The sequence below is a fragment of the Galendromus occidentalis genome, unplaced genomic scaffold (assembly GCF_000255335.2).
Source record: "Galendromus occidentalis unplaced genomic scaffold, Mocc_1.1 scf7180000076600, whole genome shotgun sequence".
NCBI lineage: Eukaryota > Metazoa > Arthropoda > Arachnida > Mesostigmata > Phytoseiidae > Galendromus > Galendromus occidentalis.
Window position 1 is genome coordinate 166058 of NW_003804589.1, and position 16485 is coordinate 182542.

At 51.4% G+C, this 16485-nt stretch overlaps 1 protein-coding gene across 1 annotated transcript; it reads right to left on the reverse strand.

Annotated features, from left to right (window-relative positions):
• Positions 1 to 781: 781 nt before the first annotated feature.
• LOC100907646 (pyridoxal phosphate phosphatase PHOSPHO2) lies at positions 782 to 13572 on the reverse strand. Its single transcript, XM_003739860.2, has 5 exons — positions 13327 to 13572; positions 10466 to 10629; positions 5398 to 5522; positions 3616 to 3884; positions 782 to 2027 (listed from the first exon to the last, which is right to left on the reverse strand). The coding sequence occupies exons 1-5, from the start codon at positions 13332 to 13334 to the stop codon at positions 1799 to 1801; spliced, it is 795 nt and encodes a 264-aa protein (XP_003739908.1). The 5' UTR covers positions 13335 to 13572; the 3' UTR covers positions 782 to 1798.
• Between the last annotated feature and the right edge of the window lie 2913 nt (positions 13573 to 16485).

Below are 16485 nucleotides of genomic sequence, written 5' to 3' on the forward strand. Positions count from 1 at the left end.
GTCTAGGAGCAGCGAATCTGGTCCGGCTGAATCACTTCGGGAGTTATTAGCGGCGTGAAATTCACAGATACGATAATGTAGTTTATCCGGATCAATGAGAATGCGCTGCCGGAGCGGGATGTATATAATAAACCTTACGGACTGTTTCGCCTCGAGCCTCGAATCTTCGTCTCTGGATCATTGAAGTCTCACAAAAACATCGGATGACCCTTCACGCTCTTTTTAGCACTCGGTGGACATCTTTTCCGGTCGCCGCGCCGTGATCCGTGATAGGCTATCGCCTGATGGTTATAGGCTGTCGTATACGGCCTTGAATGAGGCCGCGCGGTCTTGTCGAGAGGTCGAAGCTCGTCACTGAACGCTCCGCACGGAGATCGGTTCCCTCAGCGGGAGCGTTTCATTGACGCTGCCTGGAATCGGAGGCCACGGGAGATTCCTGGAACTGCTTCATCCAGGTTGATTCAAGGGGGGCGAGAGATTATTGGAGTCGCATCTCGTAACCGAAACGTTTCTCTCTAATCCTGCGGCGGAGAGGCCCGGGTGTGAGGCAGAGCCATTATGACATCAACCATTCGAGGCTGGTTCCTCCCTATATCGGTTCACCGAACGCATCCTTCGACGGCATTGATATCGTGGGTGAACATACAGAATACTAGAATTAGTGTATGCTGTTCCCTCCAGCAACGGGCTGAGGAGGACTCCATGAGCATCTGCCGCTCAAGGCATGCGATTTTTTCCGAAAGTAATAATAATAATTCAAGGAATCGTCGAGAACTGATTTTGGAATACTTCCGTCGTTTATTGTAGATCCTTTGACCGGGAGTGTGATATAACATCAATAATTGGCATTATGACTCAGAGAAAAGGTCATGGCGATATTTTTCCATCATGACCACGATTTTTGCAGTATCTTACGCAGGTGAGCAGGAGGAAAATCAACAAAAAACCAACATCCTCCCCGTGGAGCTCTGCTCGGGTAATCGTAGAATTCCAGTATCACCATTGGCCTCCGTCATTTTCACATTAATATTCGACGATCATATCGATCTCACTGTCAAGAGTTTGCTGCACATGTATCCTGTAGCCGGCTGCCTCTTTTCGCACGCTCCTTCCCTTGCCTTTTCCGTTTGAGACTAAACATCACAATAGCCGACATAAACAGCTGTTTCGATTTCTGATCGATAGTCACTCCGGAGGAGTCTAAGACTCGAGTTTGAGAGAAACCACCACTGAACAAACAGTCGGGTCGAGCGAGAGCGGACCCTCAGGAACTGAGATCGCTATCGCTCGCATCGAGGCTCTGGCACTCGATTTCCTAGGCTCGAGATGAATGTATGGAGCTTGGGAAGAGACGTGTTACTCCGAACGCTGAGGCTAGGCTCGCGCGCGCTCTGGATTCGAGCTCTTTTGCCGTTCGGGACCCGTGTCTCCGATTCATCATGAATCATGAAAGAGAATCGCCACAGATCACTCCTTCGATTGAGATTACTCTTTCAATAATGTACGCATACATCTCGACCCTTCCGCACAGTCACGTCGAGAGTTTTTCGAGCGGAAGTGTCGTATAAATCCGTCTCCAGTATAATTTACAGTTTTGCCTCCACACAAACATTCATACATTGGCATCGTTTGCATTGAGTGTACAAGTTCCAAGAGAACGTATGTATATGTAAAAATATTATCTGATCTATGGGGTGATGAGCATCACAGAGCGACCCGCGAGGGCTCTGTAGCGATTGCGGTATAGGTCAAAGCGGGAACGGACGCTCCTGTGATGGCAATTATGCATTCCGTCGAGCTAATCGCTGTTCGGAGAAACGGTGCCAGATGAGTTCTCCTGGGAGAAGTGCTGTTGAATGTACTTGTAGATGTCGTAACCATCAGACCACTTCTGGACCTTTGCATTGATCGGACGTTCATCTAGCTTCGTCGATAGAGGTGAATCCATTCGCGCCAGTACGAGATCTCCACGTTTGCAGTTTGCGGCTGGACAGAAATCGTTCATTCCGTCTCCGATGTAGACGACTCTGTAAGATACGAGTGTACAGTCATCTTACGAGATAAAGCAAACGTTGCTCAGCAGGAGGGTATTCTGGCACACGCGAACGTTTCATGAGGGAAAATTACTGGAGGAACGAGATAATTTTCTCGCAAGGGATCCAATCTAGGATGATACGCTCAATGTCGGCTTCAAACATCGCTAGCGAGCACGCGCTCACTCTCGATCAAAGACAAGATTAGTCTCTTTCCATGTACTCTAGTTTTCTTGATATCCGCCAGCCGCGGATTCCACCCGAAGAAAAAAGCCCTCGCCCACCCACGCTCATCAGTTCCGGAACTTGTCATCGGGAGGTCTTCCCTGAGGGCGATGGGTCGTCGACGCGATTCCCTCCAATGATCCTCCATATCGTAAGGTCTTAGGTTGTTCACATGAGCCAGGACTCTTATCAACACCACGGCACCGATGACGAGCCATATATTTTGTGAAACGAGTCGTTGTTTTCCGGGCTCTCTCTTCTACGTCATCAATCGGATGACTTTCAGATGCGAGCGGCTGTCGAACTCGAAAACACTCTCTTGAGCTACCGAGCGGCCGAGACGCAGGTCGGTCAGCCGACAGGCCGGCTGAGCGGCCGGTCGGTCAAGTCGCGAGGCTGAGATTCGCTCAACGAGCGACGCTCAGATCACGGAAACGCGCGTCCGACATAGAATCGATCGTTCATTCACAGCTGTAAAACCGAATGATAGTGCATCTTTCCTAAACAATGCACAATCACCCGTCGGTCCGAGGCGCATCTTGTTCAGGGCCAGTTGTTCACCACAGGGGCGGCAGAGAAAGTCGTTGATTGCGCGAGGACGAACTCTCATTCATCTCATCAACCGCACGGATGGCTCTCTTCGATAAGATCCAGGGCGATGATGAGATGGCATGGGATCGAGAGCATTCCCGCATGGGACGCTATCGACCCCGGGCAAGAGCATTAAAATAATCGAAGAAAAACTATGGTCCTCTCGGAGTGCATGCCAATCCGCGACTATCCGTATCAGCGCCGGAGGATATCCGCTGAGACTGGGACCCGGCCGCAGCAAAGCGAGGAATTATATCGTGTATCCAGATGGCTTTAGGGGGATCCGATAAATTGATCACACACCCTCAGGGATTGATTCAGACCGTCTCACACCCAAGACTCGTAATCTCATGCGTAGGTTCAGCGGTCGTGAGAGCTTGTTCGAGCTAACGGGAATGGAATTGACAGGAAAATCCTAAGCTACTACGAGGATTGGAAGTTCCTGACTCTCTCACGGGGTACCGCAGCCGATGACGTCTATCGACTGATAAGCTCATCCTCGAACATTCGACGGTGGGCACGCTCGGAATTTCGACTCACGCATGGAGTCACATACGATGATCATACTTCGCTAATTCTTCATTTCATTGACCGGAAGAGTGACGACGAGAAGGTCAGTTCCTTCTCCCGACTGTTCATGTGAGCTCTCCGGAAACCGAGGGATGGACCCCTCGCGGAGGAGCATCGAGAACGATTGGCTGATTCAAGCCGGAGGAGGATTAGTCGTTTGGTGGATCTCATCGTCGACATGGGCATCGGTACTCACTTTTGAAGGTTGACGCCTTGCTTCTTCCGTCGGTCGATGTAGTCGCTTACTACGCGACTCTTACAGAGATTCACGGCACAGATCTTACACTGGTCATTGTGATGGAATTCTTGAATTGTCAGACAGCCGTTGCCGTCGAACTGAGCATAATTCGAAAACACCTCGTGGACAAGATGCCGTACGCCCTCCGTGTAAAGTATGTGCTCAATGAAGACCGTGTTGGCATCTGAGATCACCACAACCTCGTATTGACCAGTTTCATTCAGCGCCTAGAAAGAAGTTTACGATTGAGCTTTATCTTTACAGGGCCCTGGGAGTGGTTGACGGACATTGCGCGGCCCTGGATCCTGGATCGATGAGCCGCGGATTAATCACGAGGTCGCGGACGGAGCTCAATCCGATCCCGAAGCATTTGTACTGACCGGTTTTGTCTACGATCGAAGCTCAAAGCTCCAAAGATTTTATATCCGATGCCAACTGCTGCATTCTGTTTATAGAACCAGTTGAACGAATAGATTCGACGCGTCGATAGCGCCGAGTAAGAATGGCAGAAGAACAAGGCGGTCATTCGGACGAGATGCCATCGACGGAACTGGTTTCCGCTCTCCACGGGTTCCTTTTGCTCCCGAAAAGAAATTGGATTGACTCGTTCAGAAGCCGGAGGCAATAATTGAACAACGGAAGAGCAGAAGAAAGCTCGAGTCGCCGAATAATGGAATCGAGAATACTGTGACTGTATAGGTCCGCGGGTACGAGAAGGGGACTCGTGGGCTGATTCTACTTTTCGCATACGCGAATAATAAACGCAATACAGACCGGGAGCACAATCGCGCACGAATTGACTCTCTGAATTCCTCACATCCGTCACATATCGGAAAGGAGAGCCAATATATAATCATACGTCCATGTAGATGCTCACGACGAGTCGCCGAAATCATTAGGCCTCTTGTTCGATGCCTCCAGTGGGTAGGTTACACATGAGGAAGCCGCACCAGAATTTGATGATTTTTTCCGATAGAGCATAAAGTACGACGCAGGGATTTTCCTTGGACGATAATAAGCATTTCGTTGACGATGCTCCCTGTCAGGTAGCGAGACTCTACCGCTCGGCGATACTTCCACAATTCGTGAAAACGATGGGAGAAAGAAACCATTCTCGGACTAAGGCTTCTTGAAAGACTTCCGAAGCCTGATAGAGAGGTTTGATTCCTTCGCCGAACCTTCTCGTCAGCGCCAAGCAGTGTCATTGGGGCACGTAGGCTTGTTCGCGGCTGATTCTCGAAAGAACGGATGTTGAAAGTACGTACGAATGCCGCGCCCTCCGTGGACGGTTCACACCGTTTGTTCCAAGCGTCGCATCTGACTGAGCTCTACGACACGATACCATGAGCCTCGAAGCAGCTCGATGGTCCGGGTATACATTAGGGGGTCAAGCTGCGACGACCGACCGACAATGGAGTCTGCACGTCGCGCATGATATTGCATGGAAACCGGAGAGAATCCGAGGGAGCCGATATGCGAAAACGGTGCTGACTCCTCGTCAAGTCATTGAGACAAACGAGTGGCGGAAATGAAAGGCAAACAATACACATCGCTTCCCCGTACTCCAATGTCTGTATAGTCCAGACGCTGCAGCCTTGTACGCTCCGGCTAAAGAGCGCCGTCGGACAGCCTCCACTATTGACGAAAAATAGGCGCACACTGACTTAAGCCCCCTGTACATCACGCCCGATGGCCACTCCCGATCTCAGTGGCCAAAAAAAAAATACACATATCACCCACCTTGAACCATTCCTTGGTTCCGGAGATCAGCGGGATTTCGCCTATACAGTCGAGTAGTTGCTCTGGTCGCACGCCACATTCGTAGAGGTAGCGGAAGATTGCTCGCATGAATTTTGTCCACGAACCTGGAAATCAAGAAACTGTATCAGCGGGCCTCGGAATGTGTTACGATACGACTTTTACGCTACTTATGAATTCTGACAATTTGGATCCTTCCCAAGAATTCGCTTCCTAGACGAAGTCGATAACAAGTCTCGATTACAATCACAGACACCTTCGCCGGTCAGAAGATTGGAAACAAACCTTCTGAGGGAACGGAAATGACAGGATTCGACGTGGGCACGGGAAGTGCCCCAGACCCTGATAGCTCAGTTTTCCGTCGTACTCCTTTCCAGCAGGAGTGCCCGACCTGAGTCGCTCATTAGGTGAAACCCTTTGCTTCGCTCCAGAATCGGAATGAGATGAAAATCGAGCCGAGATTCCCGAAGGAATACTGAAGGATCAACCGAGCCAGTGATTCCGGCGACACTTCTCTCCATCGAACCCTGCCCGTTTCCCTGCCGCGGATGGCTAAGCGAATGATTCCACTCCGGTTGAGAATCGCAACGGTGGCGATTCCATGCGGGCGATGCACGGCCGCGATGAGCCAGCATAGGGAGCGATTCTCCAGCCGTCGAGTCAAAACCCAAAAACTCAAAAAGCCAATCAAAGTCATCGGATTCTCAGGAACCAACAACGCCTTCCATTCGACGTATTTGCGGAACGACCAAAAATTGGCCACGATGATCGTCCGAGTCGGCATTGACGCATAGCGGAAAGTTGCCTGCTCGCGATCATCCCGGAGCGATATCGGTATCCTTGAGTGTCGGTTCGATTGTGAGAATACCCGCGGAGTCGGCAGTCACTATTTTCGGGGCTGCGAGAAAGCTCTCCGAGAGCATTCCGAGCTCTGGGGAAACAGTCGGGGAAAAGTCTCTGAGATTTGCTGAGACTGTATTTAGCTCACAGTTGTCAGTCTCCTTATTGGTTTTCTCTCAGCCCTAAGCTGAGCCACAGTGTAACAAGGTCCGACTCGGGGTACGCTCAACTATAATGGCTTTTTCTCCGACACGTCGGCGACTCTCCCTCAACTCTCTTCGGAGGGTAGACTCTAACGCTTCGAGATGGCGACCGGAGTTCGGTTCTCCGTCGAACAGCCGATGAAAGAGTTGTCGTGAGTTATGTAGCTTCTTCCGAGGAGAGCATCGCTTCCCTTCTGGATGTTCAGGGTGCGTTCCACCCACGATGCTCTACGCAGAGAAAATGTTTCTCGCTTAAACTGAAATCCTTTCGACAAGCGGCATCCTATCGTACTCATACAGCGAGCCTGACGGCATGAAGAGCCATCGGAGGCGCGATCAATCTCGACGATAAGTTGGAGGGATCGGCTATTCTCGGACCGTTCAGGAACTAACTCCACCAGGTCCATCAACCGGCTTCATCAAATAGTTCTCACTCCAGTTCGTTCCGTAGTTTTGTTTACGCACTCTCCCTCGACGCTGGATGCAGGGTCAGCCGGAAATTCAGCGTAGATCGTAATGCTATGTCGTGCTTTACGGCGGAAGTTTTACGGTGTGACTCTCGAGAGAAAATGCGGTAATCTGCTCCTCAGCGGTAATCTACTCCGCAGGGCACTTCAGAGAACCGTGGAACTCTTGCGAGCAGCGCACAGGCGCCGAGAAGAACGAACGGTTCTCTGGTTCAAAATTTCCTCCACCAGAAGCCACTGAAGTTGCCATGTTCGCTGGCTTCCCCTGTAAAGAGCGAAGTAGGAAGGGAAACGGGCGCTGCGCGGAACGTTGACCTTGGAAGCGCTTTAAAGCGAGTGAACGGACAAACTCAAGAGCGTTAACGGCAGGGAGATTCGAATGAGAGCCGCGCAGTGCTCCTTGGATGGAAGTGCTGACAAGCGTCTCTGGAGCGCTTCATTACGAGAATCCGAGTCCAGCTCGGCATCTTTGGGGTGGCTCTGCCGCTGGCTAGACTGCTACGTCGCTTGGTCGTCTGACTCTCTTCCCCTCCCCCTGTCAAATGCATTGGGGCGCTCGGCAGCGCGGTTCGCGGCTACCAAGATAGGAGCTGCTGCGCAGCACGACGGCTAGCACCGATCGCACACGTGGTCATCGCGTTGAGTATGGATCGGAGAATGCCGGCCCTACCTGGTTCGGAGGAACGGAAAACCGAAATGCCCCGATCAGTTAGGATTGAATGGAGTAATATATCTTCGCTCCAACTATTCGTTTTTGGTAATTAAGCGGGTTGCCGGTAATCGAAAACAAGTGATCTTCCACGAGACTCAGATGACCGATATAACTCCGCCGATTTTATGTTATAATTATCGGGAGTAGAGGATGCTCAGATGGAAGAGAGAGCAAAGCAATTCAAGTCAATGATTGAATCCGGTGAGACGGTCGTGAGCTTAGCTAGAGCGTCAGGAGGAAGTAAGTATTCGTATGAAGAGAAAATTCATTTCATGCACTGCCGCGCTCAATCCGTGAAAAGACGCCGCTCAACGCGGGAGCGAAGATTCAGATATCTCTCGGCGGGAAACTCGGGGTGCTCCTCCTGATGTACTTCGGACATCATGGCATCTCGGTTCGTTCTGACGAGCTCGGGAATCCGTGGACAAATACTCAGAATTTCTATTTCTCTCTGATTGGCGCCCAGCTCCTCGTCTCAACCCTGTCGATTTTTTCACCGAAAAACCCGGGAAATCCGTGAGTCCCCTCCGATCAGTCGCGATTTGGAAGAGAAAAGCTCGAAAATGAGGCGACACCAGATTCTCGATCGTAAGGCAAGGCTTCCACCGCAATCCGTTACGTACGTCGTGGGACGCTACCTCTTCAGTGATACTAATGATCATTACATGGAGGAACACAGATGAACGATCGATGCCGTTACGTGATCTTTCAACTCCTCGGAGATGATTATTCGCGAGTCAGCCTCCTCTCTGCGCGTTGTTCTCCCCCACCCTACTCTCAATCAGCAGCTAAAGCGTTTCACACGCTCAAACCAGTTGAGCAGGCGCCAACAACATTCGATTGCTGCGTTGATAGATCGCCACGGTGATATTTTTCCGCGAGGAAAAATGCGAGAACATTCGCCTGCCGCTCTTGTTCGATTTCCTAACCTGGGCCATGGCCACGGAATGAGATTCCGTAATATGTAGTGATATACTGAGTTTGCACCGGAAATTGTTTATCAAGCTGTCTCAGGCAGCTCATGGATTGATTCGGGCAAGCTTTCGTGAGGGAGTCGAATCCGCAGCGAACGACCCATCTGAATTTGATCAGTTTTTCCACTACGCGGAGCAGCAAGCTTCAACGAAGAATAGTATTAGTTGAGACATTTGCTGGCAGCAAGACGATGGTCTGCTGGCTCGGTAAACACGCGTCAGCCCAACTTCGAACCGAAAGGAAGGAAATAGACTCGCAGTGAGTGTGACAGAAAGCCGAGCGGAACCTCAGGGGATTTCAATGAATCACGCAGCGGGTCTCTAAGACACAACGTGATACAGCGTCGAGAATCACGAACATATACAAAACGAACGGTGACCCTCAACTTCCGCGCAATTCATTCCCATAGGGGCGAGCGAATTACGTCAACGAGCATGTTCAGAGTATGTTCCTCCATCCATTCGGGGATGCTGACAGGTAAGCAGCGGAAAACCCGTTCGTAGCGATTGACTCTTTGAAACGGATAGACCGAGCGGCGGGACGAATGCCGTAAGATCTGCTTAGCGAGCCCGATTGTGAGATCTCATTCGAGATTAGAACCATTACCAAACACTCCTCAGCTACTCGTTCTATCTCGAACACCTCGCGCTGGGTGGGATGTCCGTCGAGATGCTCGATTCTATTTCACTTTGTGAGTATCCCCGTTTCGCTAGTTGTGGTATTGCAAGCGACACGGAATGCGGGGGTGGATAATAATCAGTGGCGCAGAATCGAGGTATCTCTTGTGAGCGCCATTTCCCGTCACTCATCACAAATCGGGAATATGCGTCTCGAATGAGCTCGCGAGCGGAAGGACTTTCCTCCAGCTCTAAGGACGCTGGACTCGGCTATCTGTCAAGAGAGTCCGATACTCTTAGCCCAATATTCAAGGAAATTATTTCTACATCAGGGAGCGCTCAAAGCGCAGCTCCGCCGACCTCTCGATGACCATTTGAACTTTCGAGACTACTGAAGAGGGATATGGGCACCGGAGGCTACACGCGTTATCCATGTTGACGGAGGCCGCTATTTGTTAAGGCTTCCTGCTGTATCGTCGCGGTCACGGGGCGCGTTAGATTCAGTGGTGCTGGTCACGGAAGTGATAGCGGATGGGAGCTCGTCGCAGTCAACAACGGTCGGGAACTCTTATCGTTCATCAATGCCCGCTAGATGATTGCTCCTTATCCGTCAGCCGCAAACAAGTTTTTTGAGCGTCCGACAAGAGTCCTTAGTCGACATCCATGCATGAACGGGGAATGGCCTCCAGAATCAATCGCTCTAATGAGCCTCGAAGTTCAGTGTGTGCAAAGAGCAAAGTTCCCGTATCCGGCAAGTTCCCTCTGTCCCCGAAGACTTTTTCCTACTAGGCACTGGATGAGAATCCCCTGGGGAACAATTTTAAGTTCATCCTCTTCGCGGCTCTCCAAAAACCTCGGGCTCGGTATTCGACCTTATGGGACACTCGACTCGGAGAGCTGCGAGGCCGAAAGACGCTCTCTCGATCGGTGGCCTACCCACCATCTCAGTGAAATCGGAGCCCGAAGGAGTCGTCTCAACGGAACAACTGAGTCGGTGGAGGAGCAGAGAGAGTGAGAGTCGCGTGCCGCCTTTCTGGAATGAGCCATAGGGTCATCGACCCTCAGACTCGAATAGCGCTCCCAGTGACCAACAACGTCTCGAGCGCAGGCTCCTCCGGGCGCAATCCGGTAGCACGCTCGAGATGGGCGTCTCCCCAGATCATCGACTCACAAAACTCATGAGAAGGGTCACACGACGGTATTCCGTATCTTACGAATACGAGATAGCTTACTCACCTGGTGAGTATCTTTTGCGTATTTCTTCCGGAATTTTCTTCCCGGGGGCGAGTTTCACAATATATGTATCAGAATTTGCGTCTATCAACGTGTGGTCGAAATCTACGGCCACAAGGATTTTGTTGCTCAAAGGGATGCCTCCCGCCAGACGGATCCGCCGTCCCCTGAAAAGAATAGCAACTTTTTATTGATGATGCCTCAGAAGTCACCGGACTCGCATATCTCAAAGAGGGCTATCGGCGTCCGAATCGATCCTAACCCTAAAAGAAGCCCCCGAAATTCTTAAACAGTCTAAGACAGTGAACCGGAGGCTCTTCGACTTCTTCAGATCATTCGAGTAGTAGGCTCGAAGCCCGACCAGACTTCCCATGCTCTCACGGAAGAAGAATTTCGAACAAATTATACTTGTCGATAGCCACCACCACGGTCGTCGCTCGTGGCAGTCAATTACAATTACGGAGTGCTTGATAATAAAACTGTTATACGGAAGCGGATTTTTGCTCGGCAGCCGCCAGGACCCGGGTTACCGCTCCACCATGATATATCCTGACAAAGTTGCAACATCGAGCCGGGGTTCGGCCCGGCGAACGTTCGCTGGAGCCGAAATGCAAGTGAGGATGTCTGCGTGAATCCAGTCGATCACTGTCTGTCATACGAGGCTCGAATATGCGGGCCAGCAAAGCGAAACATGGAATCATACAGTAGAACCTCGTTATAACGGACCCGGAGATAACGGACACCCGATACAACGGACCATTCTGCACGGTCCCTTTGAGTCCATCATCAACAGTGGCTGATGGCTCAACAGTGAATATGCGAGTTGAGGAAAAGCGTTACGTCGAAGATCTTAACGCGTGAAGAATTCATGCTGATACTCGTGGCTTTCTGTGGGCGAATGAAACATGCCCAATCTGAAGATCCCAAAAAAGTGCGACCCGCTGCTCGGCCTCGGTAACCGTACACTCAATGATAGAGATTTTCTGGTGGAAACCCTTATCGGTATCGGCGCGCGTTGTAATGCATTCCATTCGACTCGAGCGTTCTAGGCTTCGCGAGCTTTGCGAAGGAATAAACTGTGTTTATCGGACGCGATTCATTGGATCGGCGAGCGACGGGGAGACAACGAAAATCTGCTCGATCTGACGAAAGGCTACATATGAATCCATTGAATCTTCGTGAAGGCTTCGCCGGACGAACGTCTCGTGCCGTTCTATCACATTGGATTGAATCGCGAAGCTATCACTAAATCTGTTTAACTTAGCGAGTCATCGCTCTCGATTGTCTTCGGAAAGTGAGAGACAGCGATCGCTGCCTTCCCATAGGTTCGGGTTCCTACTTAAGTAAGATCCAGAATGCGCCGCTCAAGAGCAAGTCTGCGATCCCGTGGCTGGGTAGTCTATAGTATAGACTCTATACTACTCAAGGAGCAGCAGTCTCGGATCTGATCTTTGATCAGCAAAATGATCTCCAGCGATGTCACTTCATCTCGTAATATCAAATGTGTGGTCTCCCGCGAACAAGTCGACTGCTTCGACACGTCAGGAAAATTCGATAGCCGGATTCTCTCCTGTCCAACTGACAGCCGGTAATTGATGCTAGTGGAGCAGCACTAATCGAGGACAATTGTTCGGGAATCTCACCGAGCGGTAACGAGATCGTGCGCAATGGCACCGCACACGCAGACGAATCGGTCCTGAACGACTTTCTTCAGTTTCTTTCGATGGCGATCCGTTTCAAAGTACAAGGTCATCTTCAACAGTAGTGCCGCCGCAGACGACGCGACGGCGCTACAGCTCAAGGCTGCGCAAGGCTTGTTTCCGTTCTTGTTTATGCTTCCTTATGCTTGGGCGCTTGGGAGCAACTCGAAGAAAAGAAGTTCGATGACGTCTTCTCGGAGGCATCTGATGTCATTGCGCGAGAGTCCTCAAAAAGAAATTCTGAGTTCCTCTCTTAGCTCAAAGACGATCTCCAACGCATTCCACGCGAGCCTTGATTGGGAAGCTCCTCGCTAGGGATGGGGACAGGGGGATCGTTTTTCCATCAACGAGGAGGTGGACCAGCCAGCTGATCTCGAGGTTTCCGAGGAGAAGCCATCCACTGCCGGCCGAAGAGATTCGTATCGATATAATTGTGTCTGCGATGGTTGGCAGCCATCAGACACCGTCAATGACAAACCTCCTTGATTACACCGAGACCGACATGGTATCGAACCTCCGATAGAAGCTCGCGGGGAGAGCCGGGAATCCTCACGGAAGGGAACACGGAATCAAGAAGACAATAACAAGATCGACACATCCGCCTATCTAGGGAATTTCGAAGACGGGGCATGGACAGGATTGTGTCCCCTAATCCGGGATCGACGGGAATGAAGATTTAGAGGAAATTCAGTCTTGCGTAGATCGAGTCCAGCCGCCCCCGCTCCTCATCGTGGCTGTCTCTGATCCTTCTAGAAACGATCGGAGTCGGAAGCCTCCTCGATCGGGTCGGTGAGAGTCAAGGGGTCCCGTGCAACGCCAGTCGAATCCGCCCCCTATAGCGAACGGAAAACACTACCGCGACTGCCTCTGATGCACTCGCGTGCGTCGCGCGGGAGCTCCCGCGCTCGCTGAGGATTCACTTTTAAAAAACAAAAGATGTTGTTCGCGGTAAACTCCCTGAGTTGTCTCGAGGTCAGGATAACCTCTCTCGTATTCCTCGGTCTGATGGCCTCGAAAGCACAGTGTCGCGCAGCCTCAAAAAAGGCGGCAGTGACACTAACACTACGTTGAGATGGAATCGAAGTCGATAGACACGAAATCAAGCTGACGGTCTTAGCTAACACGGCGCCAGTGTATCGTATGCAAGATAATATCGAGACTTACAGAACCATTTCGAGCCGCAGACAATTCGGGTTGCTCGTCGCCCGAAAATTTTACGCACTAGGAAACGATGTGCTTCAATGATAAGCGTTTCACGAGCTCAACAGCTGATCACATTGGTGTATGACAATTCCGAACTGTCGTCTCGACGATGGTCTTGTGGGCACTGACAATTCAGGCGTCAACACCAGAACCGATAACCGATCCGATAACAAGAACAGTAAGGTAGAGCGATCGACGGCAGCCTGCGTGCCACCAGTGCGTCGGGGATCTCCTTTGTATTTCTTTACCCTTGCCACCGTGGCGAGGGCAGCTCTACTTCCACAACAAGAGAGAGAGGGACGATAAGAGTATCGCGGGAGAATTCGAAGGTGCATCGAGCAACAGATTTTCCGGCTCAATAGATTCAATCGCGGCATCAGATAATGGAGCTGCTCTGTGAATCGGGTCCAGTGGAAACTTTTGTTGTTCGAGCGAGATGTGTCAGATTGGACAAGTGAGAGCGAGGATCGACGACTCGCTCACCGGGAGTGACATCGTCCCTCCGCGCTTAGAGTAACATCCCTTCTCGTAGTCAATCCCGTTCTGGAAAAGATCTTGGCCCTCCTCACCTCAGCCTCCATGCGGAAAAATATCATAAATATCGTCTCTGAGACCTCAAGATTGCGTATTCCTGGGTGTGGGAGGGGGGAGGAGGGCTTACCGGCAGATTCGAATCTCCCGTTGGAAAATTTCCTCCGAAAAGAGCTTCTCGCAGATTCGAGCACATACCGCGGGATGTAGTTACGGTCGTTCGAGTCTGGAAGCTCGGTGATAATCTCCGTCTCGAAGCTGGGGGCTCTCGTCAAGCGGATAGATGTGATTTCGCGGCGGCGTGTGCTATAGAAAGCTCATCTCCAAGACAACCCCCGTTCCGCGGGGTCATTTTGTCAGAGAGAGCGCGAGAGGCGAGGAGAGATTCTTTACCGGAGTCATCCCTCGATTCGACTTGAACGGATAGGGCTCCGACTCCGGCTCAGTGGTCGGGAACAAGCGCCGGCGCCACGTGATGACCCAAAATTTTGATGAGTGAACTCACCAGATAAGGCGCGCAGCGGCGACCCATATGTCCTCTGTGCTACAAGGTCTACTTTAATTTGTAGCAGCTCTTTCTGGGCCACAGGGAGCGGGATGGCAAGCGCTTGTAGGTCAGCGATTCCTCCAAAGCCAGGGTAGATCGACTATCTCGCGTGTTGTTCTAATAGGCTAAGAGAAGATTCCGGTGCCCGTTCGGCGCCGTTCTATCCCGGAGTTTATATGAGGGGTATCCAGGACCCGCTGTATGGAACCGCCACTCACCATGAGTTTTCCCAACCCGGGCTCGACTTTCTCCAAGCGTCTCTCCTCTGTCTCATGACTAGTACGACGTCAGAAGGGAGACAAGCTCCGGCGGCGGCGTCGCGAAAAGATGACTCACTTAGCGAATGATTCTCGCCTCCGATATTTGGAGTATACTGGGAATCATCTATACTTCGGTCGGTGATTTATAGCAGTGAAATGTACTGTAGTTTGGTCCAGCTGACCAAAATAAGCAATCTTTTCTTGTATTCGACATAAGCACTCGTGACTCCGGGCCGGCCAGTGGTCACCGGGCTCGCAATCAATATCATCCCCCCGGTCGCCTTTGATGCTCACGGATAGATATATCCTCAATAGCGGCCTTCGGGCGAAGGCGGGATTTCCCTATCGGGCGAGTGTAGTCTCACGACCGAGAATCGGAGCTGCTAACAATGTTCTGTGGTCCACTAAGTCAGCCACAGCCACAGGGATTTAGCCGACATCGGAACTCCGTATGCCCGGAAGCGATTGGAACTTCTGCCTTCGCTGATGGAGTCCACACGTCGGCGTCTTTTTCCCGCCGGCGTCTAAGATATTCAAGATCGAGACTGAACATCGCGAGCTAAGTAGCGATTGGAGTCGCGAATATTCTACCCCACAAAACTTTCCTGGCGTCTCAAGAGTCTCGAGCACGCCTCAGAACCTCCGCTTATGATTTCACCTCTAAGCGACGAGCGTCCTCGATCCATCTGTCGATATTGAACCGTCCATGAGCAAAGTCTTTTTGCTCGTGATGCCGTTGCTTAGGCTCATAAAGTGGCGTGGGTGATCGCAGAATATCCTGTTATAGAGACTGCACTCGACCGAATCTCCCTGATCAATCAGGGGTGCACCCTCACTCGGGATCATGAAGCGATAGAATCCTTAACTATTTCGGCACGGCATTGGATCGGGGTCATGAGGAGGCAATGGTTTATCCCATCGGAGGCAATATCTACCTGACCTGCTCACGTGGGGCTATGAGGACGATTCCGGCGCGCCAAGTGAGAATTCCGACTCAGGGCCGAGGATCTTGTGGGGGAAATGTAGTGGGGAGCTCAGGGGTTCGAGACGGCTCACGTCTCTGCATATTCCTATAAGTTGCCATTTTTCTTCGGGAATCGGCCCAAGAGTAATCGCAGCCCCCTTCCCCCTCCCCCCTGCGACGCTCCGGAAGCCGTCGATGAAGTTCCTACATCGTGGTAGACCTTTGACAAGTTCGGAAATCGGCGCATGGCAAAATGCTGACCCTGGAAGCAGGTTACCCGCGGGGCTGGACTCGTTCTCATTCAGTGTGATCAGGCTCTCTAAGTTCAGTACCTGGAACGCATTACGCAGCGTCGGCTCTTCCAAATCTTTTTTCTCGGGAGGAGAAAGGGCGGCTCCGTCCGATTCTCCTGCCGTTCCGGATCCCGTAGGGGAACGAGTCGCTGAGAGTGTCTATTCGATCCGCTGTAGCGCTAGATATTCCGGAGCGGACTTGATGTTGCTGTGCACAGAAAAGACGAGGCGTCTATCATTGCAAAGTGAGTTTTGGTATTCCCATTACGTAAGAAAGCATGATCGCGGTTTGGTATCAACTTTTCATCTAAGGGCCTCGAAGACCGGGCTCGTGCTTCCGAAATTACACCCGATGACTTTCGCGCAGGTTCGAAGCAATGTTGAGTTGCTACTTGGGTGTAGAGCTGTGGAAGGAAAATCTCTCTGCCGAGTTCCGCATCCCCTCCGAGTACTCATACGCATATTTCAATCATGCCGACTCCACCAATCTCCCCCAACAGGTTAGGTGAGCTGCAATATCCGTGG